The sequence below is a fragment of the Apis florea genome, unplaced genomic scaffold, assembly GCF_048593485.1.
Source record: "Apis florea isolate Af1SG1 unplaced genomic scaffold, ASM4859348v1 contig_2350_pilon, whole genome shotgun sequence".
NCBI classification, from domain to species: Eukaryota; Metazoa; Arthropoda; class Insecta; order Hymenoptera; family Apidae; genus Apis; species Apis florea.
The window spans coordinates 867,249-891,948 of NW_028256565.1; the positions used below are offsets into that span (position 1 = coordinate 867,249).

At 38.0% G+C, this 24,700-nt stretch overlaps 1 protein-coding gene across 2 annotated transcripts in view; it reads left to right on the forward strand.

Moving 5' to 3' along the window:
* dally (division abnormally delayed protein) overlaps nucleotides 1-24,700 on the forward strand; it is a 90,400-nt gene that overhangs the window by 3,818 nt on the left and 61,882 nt on the right. For both annotated transcript variants that reach the window (XM_003696322.4, XM_086904285.1), the window contains exon 2: nucleotides 3,226-3,366. In XM_003696322.4, coding sequence (XP_003696370.1) covers nucleotides 3,226-3,366 — 141 coding nt within the window. The remainder of the gene's footprint in view (nucleotides 1-3,225; nucleotides 3,367-24,700) is intronic.

Below are 24,700 nucleotides of genomic sequence, written 5' to 3' on the forward strand. Positions count from 1 at the left end.
ATAGTTATTTTTCATCTTTTTCTCGTTCGAATTAAACATCGTTAAAACTAGTTATTTCCTTCGCCCGAATTAATATTATCTCTATAGGTTATAAAATGCGTTATAGGTATTATAAATTAGAAGATAATTTTGAAATAATTAAACAGGATGAAATAAGAGAGAGGCAAGTGCACGAGCACGTATGGATAGGTTGCGAAACACGTTTCGTAGTATTTTTTTTTTTTTTTTTTTTTGCGAGAAACTAGCACTTGTTTTTATCGAATATTAAAAATTCCCTAGATTTTACCAAGCAAGGAATTTCGAATAGAATGTTTACACGGAATGTTCATATCGGTGAATTGGAATTTTTATTGGGGGCATTTTTTTTTTTTTTTTTTTTTCTTCGAATGTACGATTTTTATACGAACGGTGAAATTTAATGGTGGAAAAGATCGCTCGTTAAAGAAAATGAACGCGAGAAGACTTTGAAAACGACAAACGCGGGTATTAAAATTTTTTAGTTTCGCTTGATGATTATCTCCTTTTTCGTTTTTCTTTTTTTAATTCATATTAATTCGCCAATGCAAATAACAACGAGTTATGGCACGAGTTATGTATGTATTATGTGTTTCGCGATGCTGAAATTCATTACCGCATTTCGTTAAAATTCAGAGAAAGAAACGAGTAGAATCGCGAGAATATTTTACAATATTATATTATTTTTATTTTCACCCGCGGATAAAAAAAGGAAGAAAGAAAATTGAACGCGCTTGACAATTTACATCGAATTGATGAAAAAGGGAGGGCAAATTGCAAATTTTAAAATTATAGATTGATACTTTATAATAATTTGATATAATTTTTCGATATGAGTAAAAATCGTCTCTGTGCGATTGAAATAATGATCTCGTAACATTGTATCGATATCGCGAATTATTGCGAAAACTCGAATCGATAAATCCGTATTTTCACTATACGTACAATTTGTCGCAATTCTCGTTCGCTTATCCTTAACCGCGTTATTTTTAGGAGAACAAACATACAATTTTTTTGCTCTTCGCTCGCATCAAACGTCTTCGTTTTCTCTTCGAATCGTAACGTCGCAGTAGATCACGTCGTCCCTGGATGTCCATTCCTTTTTTTTCCTCTTTTCTTTTTCTTTCATTTTTCCCTTTTGTATTCGTTACTAGGAGTATACCTTGACCGATCTAGGTAGCACCAGCCAGAATGAACAGGTGTCGGGAGAAAAAAAAAAACCTCCCACGTTTTCCGCCACGATTTTTCACGATTCATCGTCCTTCTATTGTTCGACGCTTCTCGATCAGAGGTTAGATATCTTTCGAGCATGCGCACATCAATTTATAGTTTTTAGTTTGCGAATGATTCGTCAGTGGAGATAAATGATGGGCCTCGGTCGTTTCGAATGCGTTTCACGTTTCGTCAGAATATTTCGATCGCTGCCTCTCGTATATCGCTGTCCTATACAAATGCATAATTGAATAATATCATGGTTAATTGTAAATTTTAAATAAACATTTCGAAAGTTGTGTGAAATTTGTAAAATTTGATTGATAATTTTTTTTCTTTTTTTCCGACACGCATCGTAAAGTTGTAAATTTTGATATCTTTTTTTTATTCTAGCAGTTATTTACATGGATACTTACAAGGATGTATGAAGCGTGAAAAGATTTTAGTTCGTGACAAATGGTTAGAATTTAATACCTCGAACAAAAGCGATTTGGAGGGTTACAATCTGGTCTTTTAATTTCGTGAACGTTGTGCGCGGTCGTCTTGTGGCATTTTGGCGGTTGTTGCACCGCGACCGTTTAAGTGGCCCTAAATGAAATTAAATTGAGAGAACCGTCTGGTGCTCGTCCTTGCGAATATTGTAACGATAGGTGCATGCATGCATGCGTGTTACAATGTTACGCTACACGTCATTTTATAACTGAAACATTTTTATTATCTAAACGTATATTATTTCGCTATCAACATATCTTCCTTATCAACATATATAATTAACTTTTATATTTATATTTATAAACTTAACTACTCTACCTTGTACGTAATTAAGTCCGTTATCTTTATTAAAATTGTAGATTAATTTTGTTCCGTCATTAGCTGAAAATTAAATTTAAATTCGTTCACCACTTGTCGACAATTGAACAATAAACTCAACTTTTTTCTCAAATCTACAAGCGCATCGCGATTATGAAAACTAATTCGTGTTTTTTTTCTTTTCTCTCGCGTGCAATGTTAATCAAGTCTAATTAAATTACAATACGCTTAGCATTGTTGTTCGTGTTATCTTGTTGTCGCGTTTTTTTAACTTTGACAAAATTTTTTAAATTCTTTGAAAAAAAAAAAAGAAAAAACACTTTTCATTCGATAAATAATTTTTAATCAATCCAATATCTTATTAAACGTCTCGTTTACCACGAAATATAAATATTCTTATCAACCTTAAGATTGATCAAAGCAAAGATAAAGCTCTTTACCTCGAGGTTCTCAATGCGTTCTCAAAAGCGCAACGTTTCTCATAACTGATATAACGATATATCCAGAATCGAAAGCAGACCAACCTCTCCGCTTCGAACGCGACGCGGAGTGATCATCGATGAAATCATACATGCAGGGCGAAAATGGGGCGCATTGCGCTTTACGTTTACCGTAAAGCGAAACGATCGGTGGTGGCAACTGGAACGTGGAGGACGGATGAAAACTATAGAATGGGGCGAAAAGGAGCCGTCGAAACGACCAGCCAGGACCTCTCGAGGATCCCGTTAGCCTCGTTCTATTTGTCCGTTCACGACCCCTGCGACATAGATGCTAGTCCATCGTATTTTACCGGAGCGATTCCTCGTTCGTTCCGTAATTGCACGAGAGGTGGCGGGCCGCAAGATGTCCTTCTCACGCTGTTTTCGCGTCACGGCCGAATTGGCCCGTGGAAAGAAACGTGCAACGATTATTGAAATCGTTTTTCTCTATCGCGTACTCCTCGACGAGAAGAATTTGTTTTACGATTTTTTTTTTCTTTCTTTCTTTTTATTTATATACAATTTGTAACAAGCTTTGCGTAAATTAATTTATCACGTATTGTTGGAGAGAAGATTTATTTACGAATAATGTAATTTTGAATTTTGTATCATAATCTTGCGATTATAGATATGTAGCTTTGTCTATATTTCAAACTTTTTAAGATGTATTGAAAACTGCTGGATTAAAATCGTTCAAATTTTATTCCAGCAACTTGCAACGGCATGTGCTGCAACCGGGACACCGAAGAACAACTGAGACATCAAGCCAGGGCAGATTTTCACGACTTGATCCATCATCACAGCAGAAGTTTGCAAGGCCTTTTGGCGACAACGGCGGACGCGTTAAGGGGTAAGTGCCTAAAATTTTTCAAAATTTCGAATCGATCGGGAGAACTTCAAAAATTATCTCGTTCTCAAACCGCATGAAAGGGGGGGGGGGAGGGGGAGACGGAATCGAGTAGTTTCTTGACGAGAGTTCTAGAAACTACCAGGATTGAACGGGAAACAGTTGTTTCTTCTGAATTGGCGAAACCAAATCGAGATTACTACTATTTTTACGTGCCAACTGGAACGCTCTTTCTCCCTTCCACCCCTCTTCCTACGCATTCTCCATCCTCCTCCCCATTACTCATACCATTGCTTCTTTCTTCTTGTTTCACCACGATAAACCACCGGCGGTAGCTGAATTACTAAATTCATCCTCTTCGAGCATTCCTTCTCTCTCCCCATCCGCGAGGAATCTCTCTCTCTCTCTCTCTCTCTCTCTCTCTCTCTCTCTCTCTCTCTCCCGTCTTCGTTATCTCCTTTACGGATCGGGCGCGATATTTAAAATCCGTATCGCCGAAAGAACGGATAGAAATCTCTTTTTCCATCTAGTATCGGCCCCCTCCCTTTTTAAAGGAAAATTCCGGGCAATTTCGGATTTTTCATTTGTTAAAGTATATATCCTTTGAGCATCGGACGGACCCGTGCGAGTTCCGAAGATGGATTTCTGAAGGTGGGCGGGGCAGGGTGGGGGAAGGCAGGAGGAAGAGGAGGAAACGGAAGCCGCGGCCGCTTTGTGTTGGCGGGAAAACGAACAACCGCGGGAATCGAGCTTCTCTCCCTCTCTCTCTCTCTCTCTCGACTTAAAGCGCGGTATAGTGGTTTTTCCACTTCTTTTACTTCCTCTTCCCCCTCCCCCCATTTTTCTCTCATTTTCTCTCAGACACGTTCCAAACCTTCTCGCGTTTTCCAAAGCTTTTCAAGTTTTTTTTTTTTTTTTTAATACCTCCTCGTTTCTTCGCCCCTCGTTTCTCCTTCGTCCCCCCCCCTCCCTCCCGCGATTTCGCGACGACGCGAAAATTGCACCGCGCTGCGCTCTGAATCGCAGAAGATGCTCGTGATTGGAGGAGGAGGGGAGGGTTGAAATTTGAAATTCAAGGAAGTGGGAAGCGGCGGATCTCCCCCGCTAGAACTGCGGCGAGTAGTGATGTGCGCGAGGGAAGGGGAAAGGGGTGCGTGCAGCTCGGTTTTGCTCCGACTTGGGCTCGATTCGATGGCGGCGCGGGTTGAGAGAGAGGGGGGAGAGGAGGGTAGGGAGGGTAAGAAACGTTGTATCGCGTAATGCGAAACAATATCGGCGGTGGATATAAAGTTTTCGTTGGATATCTGCGCGGGATTCGGGGTTTTAAATTTGCCGCGTGCCGAGTCTATTCGATGATTCGTTCTTTTTTTTTTTTTTTTTTTTTTTATATTTTCCTCGAACGAGACGAAATTTTATTTCGCGAGTATTATTTGCGGGTTAGGGGGATAAAAATCCAACCTTAGTCGGGATATTAAATTTGACGCATCGTTTGTTATACACATCGGTCGAGGAAAGTGGGTTTCGAAAACCGGGGGAAAATTGAAAATGGGAAAAAAGGAGGAAAATCGAGAGGAAAATTTGTTTCGCAAGAATTGGCAAAAATTCGGCGAAAAAAATTCAGCGTTCGTTCCAGGGTTAAAAAAGGGTTAATTTCGAAAATAATAAATTTACAATTCCCTTTTTTTTTTTAAATTTCCGAAATGATCATCTTTTATCGATCTCGAAAAAAAAAATTAGTAGAACGTTCTTGAAAAATGTAAAAAATTTTCTTTTTTTACCGATTTCGAAAAAAAATTGATAGAACGTTTTTGAAAAATATAAAAATTTTGTTTTTTTAAATTTCCAAAACGACTTAATATCATTTTTACTGATCTCGAAAAAAAATCGGTAGAATATTTTTGAAAAACATAAAATTTTCTTTTCTTACCGATCTCGAAAAAAAATCGGTGGAACGTTTTTGAAAAATGTAAAAATTTTATTTTTTTACCGATTTCGAAAAAAAATCGGTGGAACGTTTTTGAAAAATGTAAAAATTTTCTTTTTTTACCGATCTCGAAAAAAAATCGGTAGAATATTTTTGAAAAACATAAAATTTTCTTTTTTTACCGATTTCGAAAAAAAATCGGTGGAACGTTTTTGAAAAATGTAAAAATTTTCTTTTTTTACCGATCTCGAAAAAAAATCGGTGGAACGTTTTTGAAAAATGTAAAAATTTTCTTTTTTTACCGATCTCGAAAAAAAATCGATAGAATATTTTTGAAAAACATAAAATTTTCTTTTTTTACCGATTTCGAAAAAAAATCGGTGGGACGTTTTTGAAAAATGTAAAAATTTTCTTTTTTTACCGATCTCGAAAAAAAATCGGTAAAAAGTTTTTGAAAAATATAAAAATTTTGTTTTTTCAAATTTCCAAAACGACTTAATATCATTTTTACCGATCTCGAAAAAAAGTCGGTAGAACGTTTTTGAAAAACGTAAAAAATTTTATTTTTTTACCGATTTCGAAAAAAAATCGGTGAAACGTTTTTAAAAAATGTAAAAAATTTTCTTTTTTCAAATTTCCAAAACGGCCTAATATTATTTTTACCGAAATATTTATCTCGAAAAAAAATCGGTAGAACGTTTTTTAAAAAATGTAAAAATTTTCTTTTTTTACCAATCTCGAAAAAAAATCGGTTTTTAAAAAACGTAATTACTTCGATCTTCTTCGAAGCTAACTTTCAAAAAGAAAGGGGTTGGGGGGAGGATAAATAGGAGGAAACAAAGTACACAACGTGTATGAGAAACAAACTGAAAATAGTCGGGTTCTAATCCTGGCGAAGTATCTCGCGTAGATACTCTCTCTCTTCTTACGTTCCATCGTAAGAATAGAAAAGCTTCACGGTGCAAAGACAGATTCTATTTAGTAACTTGGTTCACCATTGTCTCTTTGACTTTGGATTCCTTTATCGTTCCCTTAACGCTTTTATTATTGCCCCCTCCTTCCTCTCTCTCTCAGGCTTAAGAGGATTTAGCAGACGATGCGAGAATCTATCTATGGGACGTGTAAAAAAAAAAAAAAAAGAAAAATCCTTTCCATTCTGTTTCCACTGTATGGAACGTGTTGGATACGTGTTAATGGGATACTGGTAACAACTAACAACTCTCACGTCACATACGTACGTGTATATTATTTCTAATTCCATCCTCTTTAAAATTAATAATTCGAATCAAGATCCGTTATATTTAAGAAAAATAATTCATTTTCTTCTTGTATCCCGTGTACGAAATATTGTCACAAATTTATTTCCAAAAAAAAAAAAAAAAATAGTGCTTTTCATTCTGTTTTCACTGTGTTAACGAAATACTCGTTACATCTCACATTCGCACGCGTATACAATTTCAATTCCATCGTCTTTAAAATTAATAATTCGAATCAAGATTTATATTATACGTGAAATATTATCGCAATTTTATTTCAAAAAAAAGTGAAAAAAAAAAATAAACAAAAAGTGAAATCGCAACAAAAATCGAAGAAAGATATATATACACTATATATATACGCGGTGATCCGGAGGAAAAGAAATCTCCGAGGAAAATCGTAGGCCCTCGTATACCTCGTATCCGATTGCACGAGGATCGATAATAAACGAACGTTATCCCATGGTTGCGGCGACCTGTCGATTGCACCTGGTCCTGCGCGTACATACACCGGTTCGGCGGCGCAACACGGCATATCTGGTCCTGTTTGATGTCCAGGACCGGGTTCCACGGTCCGGATCGTGAGCGGAGGGTTAACGGGCGAGGGGAGGGAGAGGGGAGAGGAGAGGCTCGCTTTCTCGCATCCGTATAAGGCTTGTGCGTGCATACTGCAACTTGCAATGCTGTTCGATCCTCCTTCTCTTTCCCCCTTTCTCTTTCTCTCTCTCTCTCTGTCTTCGTCCATCTTTCTTCCTCTTTCGAAAGTACGAAGAGAAGAAGAGGGCTGGCACGAAACCTTGGGGCCACGAATTCGAGACTGGCCGGCCGGCCGGCCCATTCGACCACGAAACGTGCTTGCTAGTAATTATCGCGAGAAGGTTTGCTTCGCCCCGCGGCCGTGTTCCTCGCCTGGCTGCGAACGCGGGATGCATCATCGCAGACGCGTCGATGCGTCTCGCCAGGCGTTATCGAATTAACCGCAACTCTCGAGAACCGTGTTTATTCCGTTTATACACGTTATACACGCTATACACACGCGCGCGCGCGGATACGAATGCCTTTTGTCGAGGCTCTAACTTCCACGTAATGAGATTAGTTACGCGACCGACAATGCATCGAGAAATTTTGTTTCTCTCGTGCAAGGTGTGCGGCAACGAGTCTCTTCACTCGTATTCACACGCGTAACACGATGTCTTCATTCGTCTTCATTTGTTGCCGATACCCAAGCTACCGTATCGAACTATACCATACGAAATATATATATATATATAGTATATTTTCGTTGACGCGAAACCGCGCGAAAATTAACTCTTAGATCCTCTTAGAAGATCCTCTAGTCGTTTCTTCGACTATGTACATATTCCTTACCGCAAACGATACGATTACACGGACAATTAGCCGTTTGGGATCAGTAGAGCCGAACGAAACGATAGAGGCTCGCTCGAAGCGAATCGAGCGTCGTGTCCTTCCTTCCTTCCTTCCTTCCTTCCTCCTTTCTTTTAAAAGGTGGACGGGTGGGGGGAGGTGGGGGTTGAAAGTGTCGCGGTCTCCGTTCAGTTTTCGCACGTGGGGTTGTTAAAACATCAACGGGCACTGGCGCTGCGATTCTAAGCGCGCTCGCTGTCCCACCCAGCGGGAGGGCGTTGCTATTATTGTTGGTGGTGCGCGTTCACGAGGCTCGACACGCGTGAGACACGTTTCGCGCGGACAATGGCGAACAATGGTGTGTTGGCCGGCTGTATGGAAAATTATCTCGAGATCGAATTACATTAATGTTTCCATTTCGGACTGTTTACGAGGTGTGCGTCAGCTTCCATTCCGAATCCTAGAGTTTACAATCGAATTTTACTTACTTATTTCGAATATTTTTACGTATATATACGTTTCTCATATACTCATATGAAATATTTTTTTTTTTTTTTCTATCTTCGAAAGGAATAATTCGTCGTTCGAAAGGAAAGATTTCGATAGGGAAGAGTCAGAATGGATTTTTAGCGGGAAGATTGTGAGAAAAGGTTGGCGAAAGGATCGTGTCGTTTGGAGACGGTTTCGGGCTCCGCGTGTGGCGGCGAGCTGCTGGAGGGAGAAAAAGATTTTTGCACGTGCTGGGCGGGCCAGGTCATCGGCCTGCATCGCGGTAATTTATTTTAAACTCATGACAGAATGCCGGACGAAATTTCTCTCGACGTGTTGCGCAACGCTTGTCTCTCCAACCCATGCGCCCTGTGTTTATCGTTCCCTCTCGCCACCAATTAGGCAAAATCCGTTTTCGGGATAAGAAAATTTCAATCGACTTTCCAAATATTCCAGTTATTCAAATTTTCTTTTTTATCGAAATTAACAACCTCTGCGCTGAACGATTTCCATCTTCTAAAAGTAGGTTCTCTTTCTTCCCTCGATTTTCAATTCTCGGAATTAAGAAGGGAAAACTTTTCGCAAGACTTGTTGAAAATGAAAGAATGAAAGTATTTGTCGCGTGGGGGCGCTTGGCGCGATTAATGAAAACTACACGTTAAGCGAAACTTTGCTCGATCGAGTGTGTACGTATTGTACAAGTTTAAACGACGAGGGACCGCGGTTAATGAAATGATGATATTAATATTTCATTGGCATGAATCGCGCGTATAATTTTAACTTGCATCGCAGGACTCATAGCGGATCACGTATTTTTAACGGTGAAATTTAATTAAGAAAACGTTTCAAAAGCGTCGAGGACTATACCTCACGTTGAACGAAGAGAGATATCGTTTCACGTCACCACCGATCACCATCCATTAACCAAAATTTAATTAATATATATACATATAAACGGAACGTATGTTTATCTCGATATCACCCGTGAATAAGACGTTCGCAAGATATCGCTTCACGATCAATTATCCTTCTTTCAACGTGACCGTTACGCACTCGATACGACAGTTGGATAAATTAAGCTGAACAAAACTGGATACGTGTCACGTGATACAGAGAGAGTTACGCGCAGTCGCGTTAAACCCGGCGAGCAGAGTTTTTTCCACGGGAGAGGAATGGAAATACATCTTTGGTAGCGAGGCGATAAATCGTGGGTAACTCGTGTGCTTGCACCTAAGGCCGCGTGCATAAATCATATTTCTGAATATCCGAAAGTGGATTGAATAATGGCGTGGTAACGGTACGACGGATACTTTATCGCTCTCTTCATTTTCCCATATTACTCGCTCTACCCTACTAGGTGTCGCCTTCGGCTATTATCCACGGACGATTATTATTTGCCATTGGAAATTGTATTTGCGTATTATTTTCCACCGTGCGCGTGTGTACACAGTCGTGAAGGTGTAAAACTGGAAGGAGGAGATTAATTAATCTTTCCGCCAGTTATCGATTCGAGGCTATACGTCTTCCGTGATCGTTAGATAATACGATTCGTGCATAAAGTAAATGGTTGAGGAGCAGCGCGCGTCGAAATGTAATGTAAATTTCTGATAAATCGCTCCGCTTTTAAATTGGCTCTATGTGTTTGTGAACAGAGGAGAGCAATGTATAGATTCTTTTTCTTCAAAAACCACGTGTCGTGCCGCGTTAACAAATTGCGCCCTCGAATCTTTCGCGAAAACATATTCCTTTTAAGTATCGTCTCGACCAACATCCTTCGACGGTGGATAGAGTGTGGCCATTTTGTCACAATGGACGAGCTATTATTCGCGAGAAAAAGTGACAAATATTGACGGTGATAAAAGTTCGCGCATAGTGGTCGAATTTTTCACGCTGATGGATACCGATACGAGATACGAAAATATGAATGAAGCAAAGCGGAGATTTTTTTTTTTTTTTTTTAACAAATTTCTCTTCTAAAAGGGAGATAAATAGAAAAGTGTACCGAAAAAAGCGGGAAGAATTAATTAACCGCGTTCATTTCCCTTTTTCGCATCGGAGAAGAATGAAATGTTAAATTTGCAAAAAAAAATATACGATGTGTAATTAAAATTGGAGATGTTGCAGCGAGGATATCAATCGCGACGCACAAAGGATCGAGCGAATAATTCGAACCAATTAAGCAACTGTATCTACATGTGAGAAATCTAATTACAAAGACCGGAACCGAGTAATTGGTTCGTAATATGTTTATCTTCCGGTGTGTAGACCGGATCGTAAAATGTTGAGCTAACGAGATATGAACAAAATAAATAAATAAATTTCAGACTGGAAAAGATTGAGCAAATATCCCTTCCCCAAAAATCCAGGTTATCGACCGAGCAAATTTACCTTAGGAGAAGAGTTTAGACAGATACTTATTTAACACCGAAAGAACGCCTACATGTATGTATTCTCGACGAAGATTAAAATTATAATGGAAACCGTTTCTTATAATTCTTATAACCAATTACACATTTTAACATGAAATTTGAAGTATATCCAAATCTATCGAATCATAACTTAATCGATAGGGAAAAAATAATGTATCGATGGTTTCGCAATTACGTAAATAGAACGAAAAGTGGAAAGACAAATTGGGCAAAGGTGTGGCTCACTTGTGCGTAACCTGATCTCGCTTCGCGTATCTTTCTCACCGAGCAAAAATGTTAAGTGTATATGCAGAAGATACAAGTTTGAGAGAAAATTAAATATTTATTCTCTTGTTACTATTTGTTTGAAATTAAGGATTCTCGATACATGGCAGTTTTATCGCGTTTTAATGATATCTCGAATATCATATCGGTGACAGTGAAATTCCGTTACGCTTTGCCACAATAAATCTTTAAACGCGCCATTTCCCTCTTTTATTCCATTCTTTCCACCCTGTTTTACGAACAGTTATTCGTAACTCGTACGCATCGAAACATCGGTTCGAGATTTCCCAACAGAATTCCTAGTTATATTTTATATACATATATATAGTCTACGATGTCTTACATCTTGTTTCTCCAGTTTATCTCCGCTCCTAGGAATTTTGCCGCTCGAATTTGGTATAAAGTTTTACGACTCGCACAGTTAGTTTTCGCTTTCGTGTCTCGGTAAATGCGCATCGTCGAAACAAATGATCGATACTGGAGCCAAATGTTTCCCTCTCCATTTTCTATAGTTTTGAAAATTTGAATTTTATTCCAAATTTATTAATTAATTTTTATAAATATTATTGAGAGAGTATAATTAAGAATATAATTTATAAAATATTTCTTTTATCAGACATGTATTGCTAGATATGCAAATATTATAAAATTAATTTTTAAACGCTTAATTTGAAATGTTATAAATTTAACCAATATCCAATTCAATTAATTCTATAAAATTCAAATTTTTCTTTTAAACGCTGAAATAAATATTATATAAAAATTGTTAAAATTTATTTATTACGTTTATTACGAACCTATTAAATTTATTCAACTTATTATACAAGATATAATAAACAAATATATCAAGTTCAAAAAATTAATTTTACAAACCAAATATTTTTTTCTTTAAAAAAAAAATTTCTACATAAATATCTTCATGCAAAGAAATTTAAATTAAATCTTTTATACGAAAGTTATAAACTTCGTGCAAAATATTTCATCTTTAAATTCCATTAAATTATCGACAGAGAGATTGAAAAAAAATATTTTCCCTTCGTTTCCCTTATAATTTTCGAAAATAAAATTGAGGGGGGAGGGGGAGGGGGGGGAGGGAGGGAGGGAGGGAGGGAGAGAGAGGGGGGAGAGGAGAGAGAGAGAGAGAGAGAGAGAGAGAGAGAGAGAGAGAGAGAGAGAGAGAGAGAGAGAGAGAGAGAGAGAGAGAGAGAGAGAGAGAGAGAGAGAGAGAGAGAGAGAGAGAGAGAGAGAGAGAGAGCAGGAGCAGAAGGCAAATTAGCGGTCGTTGGAGGAGGAGTTGAAGTCGGTGAAAAGTGGAGAGAAGTCGATGTAGTCGTCGTCCACCCTCGAGACGTCTCAGGGTCGGCGGCGCAGTGACGATTTCACAAAGGCACGCACCTACTGCGACGAAGACGCGGGGGAGGGGGAGGACGAAACCGACTGACTAAACAACTGCTTCGAAGAGAAGAAGAAGGTGGAGAGGTGGACCAGGAATCCGGAACGAGCCGCCTACGCGACCCTCCCATCTCGACATCCTGCGCTTTTATACACGCACTTGTTCTCATCCCCCCCTCCCCCCCCCTCCTTCGTTCAATCTTCGACCGAGACACACGCGTGCCTCGCGATCGTTACCATCCGATCACCTCGCGTGTACATATGTTTATTCTTGAGTGGGTAATTAGGAAGTGGTAGGCAGGGTAATAGGGAGTAAACGAAAATCCTTTCAACGAGAGATGGATTCGAATAATCGAGAAAGATAAATGGAGAAAGAAAAGAATTTGTGTTTGCCCGCGTTTTTTTTTTCTTTGCTTGTTTTTTTTTTTTTTTTTTTCGTTGTTGGAAGGAAAAAAGAAGAACAACTTGTCCTCATTTCGCCCGTTTGTTTGTTTGACATATTTCAAAAAATGTATTTATAGATATTCGCAGAGTTATCCACGCTATATTTCTCGTTCGAGCTTCCCTATCGACCGAGCATAAACGTCCCCGAAACGCAGAATTTACTATCAGAAACTTACCTCCTCGATATAATACTGCCTGTCGAAGCCTTCGAAACTTTCTATGAATTGTATATTGCACGGGACAGGACGTGTTTTACGAGGCGAAAGAGTATCAACATCTAGGACAAACTGAGAAAAGATAGATAAAAAAAAGAAAGAAAGAAAGAAAGAAAGAAAAAGAAGAAAGAAAAGAAAAGGAGGTAGTGGAACGACAGGTTTTCGAATTTAAAATATTTTATCTCTTCGTAAAACTGGTCTTGTTAACCGTCGTTGTAACAAAATTTTACAAAAAAAAAAAAAAAAAAAAAAAAATACGCTATAAACGATATCCCCAATTGGACTCGAATGTTCTTAGAATTTTTTCCACGTCGATAAAAACGACGAATATATGGTATAGTAGAAAATTTTCTATTCGTCGATCGCCTCTTTTTTTTTTTTTTTTTTTTATACCTACTATAGAGATATTAAGTATCCAGCATGCAGAGATTCAACACACATCCACTGCACGGGTATATATAATTCGATGCGTATCACGCCGATAGGAATGCATGCCCGGCATGACGATTTAATTCGATCGTTATTCGAATTCGTAATCGGGGATCGGTATCGATAATACGATTTCGTATCGGTTGACGTTTTATTTTATTCCTGAATGGATAAAATGTTTCCATTCTTTTTTTTTCATCTTTTTTCTTCCTTCCTTCTTTCTTACACGCGAATCGCACCCTTACATATACAACGTTCTCTTCGTTCGGGTATAAGAAAGATTTCGTCGTACCGTTTATTCGCTACCACGGAACAACGACGAAAGAAGAATCTCCTCTGTCGTATCTATTTTCTTTTAATGGAATGAAAAATATTCAAAAATTTTCCAAAGCAGGCAACACCTATTTTCCTTTTTCTTTTTAATCGCGGCTCGATGAAAATAACACACGCTCTCCGTCGCATCAATAAGAAATCGTGGAGCGATTCTTAAGTAGATTCCCTCGCGTTCCCTAATGCGCAGAAGCAATTTGTCGCCTCGTTAATTACTTGAACAAGAGACTTAAATGTGATTTGAATTTATTCCATTCTCCCTTTATAACGAAAATTTTCCTTCCTTCCGTGTGTTTTATAACGAAAAAGGGAGAGGAGGAGAATAAAGAATTTATACAAAGCGGCGAATAAGGATGGAATATCGAACTGGTCGAAGAAGCGACCAATTAAAGCCGCGGCATTAAACCGCGGATGACAATTAACGGTTGGCCGTTAATTGCCGGGACGAGGGAAGCGGAACGAGGAGAGAGAAAGGAGGGGGAAAAAAGGAGAGTCGACGAGGCCTTCTTTTCCACCTCCTCTGCCTTTTGTCCCCCATTCTTCCTATCTCATACGAGTCACGTTTGCGAACGGACAATGGTCCTCTCTCTTTCTCTCTTATCTCTAATGATCCTCGCGGATCTGTTGTCCCAGCGCGGAAAAAAGTATCTATTGAAGCGATCCGCGCCGCTCCAAGCCGCGGATAAGTATCTCGAGAAAGGTTGGGGATCTCGATAAATCCCTAGGGGGGGAGGGGGGAGGGGGAGGAGTGGGGCACAGTTTCGCGCTGTAATTTTAACGCCCTTACGAAGCAGAGCGCAGCACCGTCTATATTCGAACGGTGTATATTAAATTCGAATAGTGTGAAAACGGAATGATTGTTTTTTTTACGCGTTAAAATTTTAAATCTTTTTTTCAAGCGTGCTTACAGATTGAACAAATATAATGGCGCGTATATAGGTGGAGAATTAATGGTTGAGAAATATTGTGTGAATTTTTTTAAGAAATATTTAAACTTCGATTTCAAGTATCTGTTTTAATTTAAATCGTTACAAATTGTCGATAAGTTTTTTTTACTTTTTTTTAGTACTAGTCGACAAAATGGCTCGAAAATATATTAACTGGACGAAATTCATTTTTAAATTTGTGAAAAATTTTAAATCCTTTTTTTAAGGGAATTTTTTTTATGAAATATTTAAATTTCGATTTCAATCGTCCGTTCTAATTTAAATCGTTGTAAATTATCGAGAAGTTTTTTTGTTTTTTTTTGTAAATTAAATTTAAGATTAAGTAATTAGTGTTAGAAATTCAAAATGTTAGAAACTTTGCAAAATTATATTAACGACAGGCTCGCCATCTAGCGGATTCTTCAATCTAGTCATTCATAAATATTATTAATAATTATTATTTCTAACTTCAGTTGACAATCTTTTTATCTCCTTTCAGTCACAGTTCTTTTTTCATTTTATAATTTTCACCTTCATCGTTTTTATCGTTATTTCGTTAAATTATCACTGTTTAAGCCTCGTATCTGATTTATAGCTTAGGATTGTCGAGGACATCTCTTAGCAAATAGCCATAACTTCTTTTTAATAAACATTCTTTTCTCAACATCCGTTTCTTTGGAATATCATTTCCAATTCTCAAAGTCCAATGTATCGTACGTTTGTCAAATGTTACGTATTTTCATTTTACATATTTTTATAATTTTGTCGAGTTAGCTCCTATTATTCGAATCACTGTGAAAAATTCTGTGAAACTGAAGGAAAAGAAACGTCTTCCATTTAAAAATTCGATTCTTACTCTCGTCCAATCGAATTCATTCGCGATTGGTTTCCCTACTTCGTTCAAAGATATTTTCCTTACATTTATCCGTCCGCCATGTTGCATAGAGAATAAACAAGTGTCTCTATCTATCCAATATATTTCTCGATTTTATTTTATTTTATTTTTTTTTTTTTCCTCCTTTTCTCATTTACGAGTCGAAACACGAAAGAAACTGCGCCAGTCAACCAGCACTTAACTCTCAACAGGTAGGATAATAAAGCTCGTTAAACAAACTGATAACGTACGGTCGATTAACCACTACTCGTTTCAATTTTAAATCACTCTGCTCTATTGCAATTTATACGGAGAGCGCAACGAGATCGTTTCGATCTCAAAAAATTATATTCTTCGCCGCGATAGTTCGCGATAGCGGTGAAAAAGAAAAAAGAGAAATATTAAGAAAGATCGAGGAAGTCGATATATATATATATATATATATATGAAATATAATACCTGATTCAGTTCAGTATTTTTCGTTTTCAAAATCTTCGTGGCGAAGAAAAACGTAGATTTTATCATTTGAATTTACAACCAGAGATCGAAATAGCGTGGACCGGAAATCATGAAATTCCACGTCGCCTTGCCCTTTGATTAATTCCGTTTAAATAACTTCGGCCAATTTCACGTTCGATCGCGTATAATTTCGCGTATGAATAACACGGTCGAGCAACTATTGTTTAGTTGCGGACGCGGCCTCGAAATGGAAGGATGAGCGCGATTATAAATTGCGTTATATATCTGTTGAAGATGTATCGCGGCCAGCGTAACTGTCATCCGTGCCGTTCGCCCGCTAAACAGATGGTAACAAAAACAATTCATAAATTCACGGGGAGCAGGTGGTAACGATCGAAGGCGCGCGAGCAGCGCTATCTCGTGTTTTGCTCGCCAAACGCATGCCAAAACCAAGGACGATCGAGCAATTTTCAGTGTGTACAGTTTGGAGAGGAAAGAGCGAAATTTCAACGGTCCGAGTTTCGAAACTTTCGTTCGAGAAGGTGATGTTATATACGCTATTAATAATTACACCACTGTTAATTAATTAGTCGTGTTGAAACGATCGAACAATTTTAATAACTTTCCTCGTGTACGCGGAAAAAATTTGACGAACGCAATATTGTTAACGATATTAACTATGATAAAGTATCGCGCGTTCATCGCGCGTGTCAAAGCGATCGAGCAATTTCTACGATAACGCGACTTCTCGCGTAAAAGATTCGAGACTCGGGTGAAAATCGAAAAAGTTGATATTGTCGTAAGCAATGTTAACACGCTATTAACGATATTAATTATAATTACTCGTGCCAAAAGCAAAGCGATCGAAAGCAATTTCTATGATAACTAACTACTTTTCAGCATGAAAGGGATTTGAAATTTCGCCTCCTTTCAAATTTCGTTTCGAGAAACATCTCGATCGAAAAGTTAATATCATCACAAGCAATATTAATTATAATATTTATTAAAGCAATCGAGCAATTTCGATGATAACGACTTTACGTATACGGAAACATGGGAAGGGAAATATAGGAGAGATTCTTCGAATTTCGTTTCGAAAATTGCAACTATTTGCAACTATATCGATTTGACGTTTGGAAACGACTATTGAAAAGTTACTTGTTGCTGTCGTAACCTAATCTACACAGCACTTGGACACTTAATCGTGCGCTTTGAGCCGCGTGTGCCAAAACCAAGACGATTGAGCAACTTTTCACATATATATATACGTGGAAAAGATTCGAGAAATAAAGATTCGACGATTGAAATTTCGATCGTTGTATGTTTCATTTCGATCGAAAAGTTAATATTGTCATAAGCGATGTTACACGCTGTTAACAATATTTATTATAACACTTACAATTGCATATGTAATTGTCTTTTCGTGTTTTGATCGCGCGTGCCAAAAATGATCGAGTAAATTCGATGATACATCTAGCATGCAATTTTTCATGTGTAAAAAACACTCGAGAAATTGAGATTTGAATAAGATTTTGATTTTTTCAAAATGTTAATATCATATCGACTTGAGAAAATATTTGTGAATAACTACGAACATTTGTCGAAGCAATTTGTAAAACGCATAGATCCAACATCCTCGATTCTCTTCCTTTAATTCAAAGAGACGCGTGTAAAAAAAAGGCGATGACGCGTGATGGATAATTAATCGTGTCGGTTGAGGATACGTTATCGGTGTGTAAACTGGCGCGTTTCGGCCCTCGAGATCCCTCTCTAAAAGCATATATTAATGCGCGTGTACGTTCCTGGTGAGCTGCGTGCTGAACCAGCCAACGACCCAATATTGACGTTATTGGCCGTACGATAATCAAGACATTTGCGTAATTAATGTAACGAGCGGGGAGAGAATCCTAGCCGAGGAAACAACGATCGTGTTTTATCTCGTGCGCGACGCATTAACATCGTGGATCGATCGAAAGGGAAAATGAAAAACAACCGGTGTTTCCGGCTTTCGTTCCACTCTTATCGACGCAATGAAAGTGAACCGGACTTGACAGCTTCTTTGTCCACGAATAAAATCCCGTTTTAATCAGAAGGAAAATTTTTCCAAAACATTTTTATATTTCAAACGAACAATCCTCAACAAAAAGAGGCAAAAAGATATATAAGTTTTCGTAGCGGCGCAAATATTTTGTGGCGATCAGGGTTGCCAGTTCAGATCTTCGTTCCATTGTTGCAATTTATTTGACGGGTAGAGGCGCTGCGAGTCGAGTTGCAGAGACACTTTCGTCCTGTCGTAGACCGAGCCGGAACCCGAAATTCTTCTGTGTAAATGTCTCTCGAAAAATCTCCATATCTCTCTCTCAAAAATTTCCTCAATTGGTATTCTCGCATTTTACGTGACTAAAATAACAGAGTTGGACAGTAATCCAGTTGAAAAAGTAAGTTAAAAATCTCGAATAAATTACTTCAAGTAATTGCTTATTAAAATGCTCGAATAACGTTTAACTCGTAGTTATTATAATTGATTCACTTTTCGTATAACCTGTGCCGTTTGGCACTGCAATTATTTCCATTATTATTATTATGCTTTGAAGAATAAATTATTGAAGTAATTTAATCGTTACTTTAATTATTAAATTTTATCCATCACCGGTTCTAACCTGTGTTGAAATTTCCCATTCGAAAAAAGAATTACGATAAAACACGAATATGCTAAAACTCGTAAAAGGAATCGGTGGCTCGTCTTTTATCTCTAGTCTACAACTACATCACGGAAAGTTCAGACGCGTGTAATTTACCGGATGAGACTACGCGTCTCGTTTGGACGAGTTTGGACGAGTTTGGACTCGAAACCGAGTATCATACTGTTTACTGCTGGGAAAAAGTTTCGCAAAACGGTACAGGGGCAAGAGGTGTCTTTCGTTAGGATCTTCTACCGCCACCTCAGACGCTTTGTTCACTGTCCTGACACCATACGCTACATAGTAGTAAAAGAGGAGCTTAATAATTTGAATATTCAAAATCATAAAAATTTCATTTTCATAAATTACGTTAGAATAATCATTATATGATACGAAATTACATTTACAAATTATGAGAAAATTTATATATAATGTCGACACATTAAAATATTCTGGATTCTGTGAAAATAGACGTTTCTTCCGCGATACTTCTTTCCATCGGTGAATAATACGCGAAAAAAGAAAAGAAGAAAAAAGATAAAGGCGTGGGCCTTTCTCGAGGCGCGCAATTATATTTAAAACGCGTGGTTGTGGCTTCTTTTCAATTCCCCCGTCCGGCAAGGATAATCCCCGATACCGGTACGATTCTACAAGCCACTTTACGTGGGTGATCAGGTAACGCAGGGCCCGAGTCGATAAGAGATCCCCGCGTCTGTATCACCTCTGTACATTTGTCCCGCTCGTGTGTGCAACCGAGCTAAACGGCCGGTTAAGCCCGAGATAAGCGAGATGACCCGTGTCGTCCGGTAGCTTACGGGGCCATCTTTCTCTTATTTCTCACAATTGCGCGCACCGTATTCCTACTCGCTCGCTTCCATCTTTATCGCCTTCTTTTCGAAAACACGGCACCACATTCGAGATGCTCGCCACTCCGTGTAATTATTTCGCGTGTATAACGGTGTTCGAGATATTAAAAGAAAAATAAGAGGAGAGGAAAAATGGAGGAATGCGCTCCACGTAATCTACGCGAGCTGTAAGACAATTTTCTTTTTTAAAGTCTCTCGCTTGGTAGTTTTCTTCCGTAAGCAGTACCCGTAACCCACTTTTTATACCGTACCGACAAGTGGGCATGGTTGTCACAAGCAAATTGGAGTTGGTGACAGATACTCTTGTGAAGAGAGAGAACTAGAAAAAGTAGACGCTAAAAAGCAAAAAAAAAAAAAAAAAAAAAGATGAAACACGGGAAAACAGTGGCTTATGCAACGACGTATTTTTTTTTTTTTGTTTTTAATTAGAGTGTATAGATTGATCCAGATTATTCTAACGTGTTGATATAGTGTAAAAATTTTTTTATTTCTCATAATAATTACGTACGATTCGTGACGATAGTTCAATTTATAAATATGATTTCGTATTCGAATAAGTAAGACATATTATAGATAGTTTCGAAATTATTTTCAACTTCCAGTCTTGGATGATCTCGACTTCGTGAAAATGAAAATAATTTTTACGATAATTTTGAATATTCTGTGTTAGGATTGTCAACAAAACATTTGAAGGACTTCTCTCTCGCCTCTGTGCCTTCTGCCAGACTTTTTTTCAGCAGAGAATAATATTGTTCATTGGTGGAAAGAAGTCTCGCGTGTCTGATTGGTCAACGTGGGGAAGGAAACGCCTATTTTCACACGCATCTTTCTTTCTATCGTGGTGTTCGCCACATATACCAATCCAGAACGACGATCTGTATCTAAACTTCATGCATAGGCATAGAATCCAGAGAATTCTAACGTATCGATACAAAAATTTTTTTATTTCTCATAATAATTCTTAATTTAATTTATAAATATAATTTCGTATTTTAATATACGAACAAGCAAGACATACTATAGACATAATTTCGAAATTATTTTCAACTATCTTTTCTACTACTATGTAATATTGTGTGGTGTCAGAATTGTCAACAAACGTTTGAAGGACTCCTCTTATCTCTGTACCGTTCTGCGAGACTTTTTTCAGCAGAGAATAATATTGTTCATTGGTGGAAAGAAGTCTCGCGTGTCTGATTGGTCAACATAAGGAAGGAAACGCCTATTTTTACACGCATTTTTGTTTCTACCGTGGTGTTTGCCACATATACCAACCGGAACAACGATCTATATCTAAACTTCGATACGTAGCTTAAGCACAGAATCCAGAGAATTCTAACGATGTAATACAAAAATTTTTTTATTTCTCATCAATAGGCTAATTACGATTCGTAACGATAGTTTAATTTGTAAGTATTTAACTTTGTATTCGAGTATACGAATAAGCTAGACATGTTCTAAACAGTTTCGAAAATATTTTCAGCTTCCAGTCATGAATGATTATCCTAACTTTATGAAAACAATTTTTACGACAATTTTGAATATTCACAACTCTTCCACTATTATCTAAGCGTTTAACCGCCTTGTATCGTCCTGAGAAAAATAGAATTTTCTATTAGAAAGTCAAAATCCAATCCAATCATCGAAGGTCGAGAGACTTTGAAAAAACCCATCTCCGTCCCTGAACCTGCGCCAGTTCAAAAGAAACCCATCTCTCCCTCTCCCCTCTCTCGTCAATTTCGTTCGATGTACGCTCGAAATTTCGCGCATGAAGAAGAAAGAAGAATAGTATCGAATTCCCTGCCAGATTTGCATGATCGGTGGCCCTCGGCCGGTATGCATAAACGCGAATATATGGGCGACAACGCGATCCACTCGAATCCAGAGGGGAGGGGGATCCACCCAACCTCGTTGTATCACGTTTCCCCCCGCGAAATTCGCACTCCCCCTCCACTTCTAACCGTATATATCCCCATATTCGCGTCCCTTGGAGAGAGAATTATCCTTTGCTTTCTCCTTTTAATATTTTCAATCTGATTTTCTCGCAAGAGAAGAAGCGAAACGAGACGACTATGACGACTTGTTCTGGAAAATGCGCGACGGAGGATATATGGATGAATGGAAAAGGAAGGTCGAATGGCGAATGTGGAATCGAGGTCACTCGAATTTAACCGATAAGAGGCGGGATGTTTCGCAATGGAAGATAAAACGTTTCTTATTAATCGAAATTTTTTATTCGAGCGTATAATAATAACACGTAGGAAGCTCGATTATTCAAATATAACCTATTATCCGGGCGGAAGACGAGTATATCTATGTTTTAAACTGGCGTATCTAATAGCGTATCAATTTATTCCTTTGTATCTATCTTGCTACCTAAAGATCTCTTGCGTAATAAACATCCATATTCGAGGATTGCGTAATTTTCGCCTGCCTTGTGACGTGTACGATCGACAAATTTAGTTCTTCCTAACCTAACCTAACTTAACAACTGTGCTAACAACTATCGAAGGTTGTGTTCCTCTATCGAGTTTAAACAATCAACGTAACGTATTCGTATTATTTATCGTTCCGTATGTATATATATATATATATATTATAAGTGTTTCAAGGATATAACGTTTTTCGATTCGAAGACGGGAAGAGCGGGAAGGGGAAGAGAGCAGCGAGCCTTCTTGCACTCGTTTTGTTAAGTCACGAACGTCGAAGAAAAGTTACGTTGATCCGTAACTTGAAATTTTCCCTCCATTCGATCCGAATCGAAGTTTTTTTTTTTTTTTTTTTTTTTTTTTTAACTTTCGACGGGAATTTATTTAAACGTATGATAACGCGGTTAAAACGCGTTATTCGTTTCGTGCCTCGCATTTTTTCGCACACCTCGTATTCACGGGAATTCGCTCGGTAAAATGATAAACGTGGATTTTCGCGATTCGCGGAACACGTTCGAACGAATGCAGAAATATCGGAATTCGAGATTTAGAATAAGTAGAACGAAGAGTATTCTTCTCTATTCGTGTCCAATCCGCGTTTCGTTCGATACAAAATTCAATCGTAACTCGATAAATAAATGGTAAAAGTCTCCACCGATTATTTTTACTTTCGTTTCGATTTCTAGAATCCTCGAAACGAGCCCAAGTTTTAAAAACTTTGAGAAAAGAAGCGAAGGGAAGTCGAGTTTGAAATTTTTTTTATCTCCAAGAAAGAAGATTAAGTTAATAAAATAATATTATTGAAGTTAAAGCCGGATTCACGAATTTTTCCTTATCTGAAACGTTTTCGAAGGATCTCCTCGCGACATTTAGACGCTTGCGGTTGGCTGCACTGGCCTCGCTCGCGCACATGCACCTCCGGCCTTATTATGTCGCGTTCCTCCGTGAATTTCGCGCCGCACGACTTTACACACCGAAAAGGAAAGAGAAAGAGAATAAGCCTTATCTATATTTAGATAAACGATACCCCGGACGGTGCAACTATAAATTACGAGAAATCCCGCGGAATTCTCTCTAAAATGTACGTATATACAAGCCTGTTAACGAACCCTTTCTCATTTCCCCCTTTTTTTCTCCTCTCTCTCTCTCTCTTTGCTTTCTCCCTTTTCTTCTCTCTTTCCATCGTTGATGTAATCTTTCGAGGCAGCGAACCGCGAGGATTTAAATTGGAGGAAAATTTTCGATTACGTTACCGTTATTATGAAAAAAAAAAAAAAAAAAAAAGGAGAAGAAAAAAAAATTTTCCTTCGATCACGAAAAACGTGGGCTGGAAGATTGGGTTAATTAGTCCTCTTTGCTCTCGAAACTTCTTCTCTATTTTTTTCGAAAAATAAATATTCCACGCGTTTGTTTTTAAAGAGCTTTGAGAGCCGAGTTGGGGAAAAAGACTGTGCACAGTGATCTTTTCAGGGATCTAGAATCAGGTGTAATTTTTTTTTTTTTTTTTTTTTTTTTATAAAGAAAAAAGGAGGAAGGAAAGGCAATGGTATATTTCAAGGAGATGGTCTAACTAGTAGAGAATTTGACCAAGGAACCAAATAATGAATTAACGCTTTAAATTACACGCTTATTATAAATTCCATTTCTGATTTTGTAATTGAACGAAATTGCTCGTTTCGAAATTCGTTTTTTTATCGTTCGATATATTTGTTAAAAAAGAAAAAAAAAAGAAACACGTGTCGTATTTACTTCGATATCTTTCGATCTGATAATTTAAAAAACGTCGATTGAGATTTTTTTGTTCATTAATTCAATTGAATACAAAAAAAAAAAAAAAAAAAAAAAAAAGAAAGGAAAAACCACGCGTTATAAACTGATAAACGTACGTACGTTTCCCGAGAAATGCATTATCGCGCCGATTGCTTTTAACGAGTACTGTTTTTATCAGATAAGTTACAATTTCGAATGAACGTACGACTCTCCTTTCGAATCGTAACATTATTTCCTTCTAATCGGTAATTTGTTCGTAAAAATAAATTATTCTGCCCAAGCCGCGAACGAGGAGAGCGTGAAAACGAAAAATAGAATCATCAGCTTCTCTTTAACACGCGATAAATTTTCCTCTTCCTCCACCGTATTTCCACGTCAAGACGCGAAAAGAAGAGAAAAGAAAAAGAAAAAGGAGAAAAATCGAAATATACACCGACATATTTACACACGGCGGAGGATAAAACGAAGAGGAAATATTTAGTAAACCGCACAACCCGTGCTCCCTGGCCTGGCCTCTGAAAGTCAGAGCTCTCTCTCTCTCTCTCTCGAAACTTGGAGAAAATCGAACTGACGTGCATGTTTATACAGGTTAACCCCTTTAGCGGTGCGAAATAGAGAGAAGAATGGAGAGAAAGAGCTTCTCCGAGAGAGATTCTCCCTTTATTTCGCCTATCTCTGTGATTTTCGTGCCGCACGACTTCGTCGTCTCCAGTCGAATATCGTTCGTTGCGCTGAAGAACTTTAAACGGAGTCCTCTTCAACTAAAATGGGAGATGCACAAGTTTTCGAGAATTA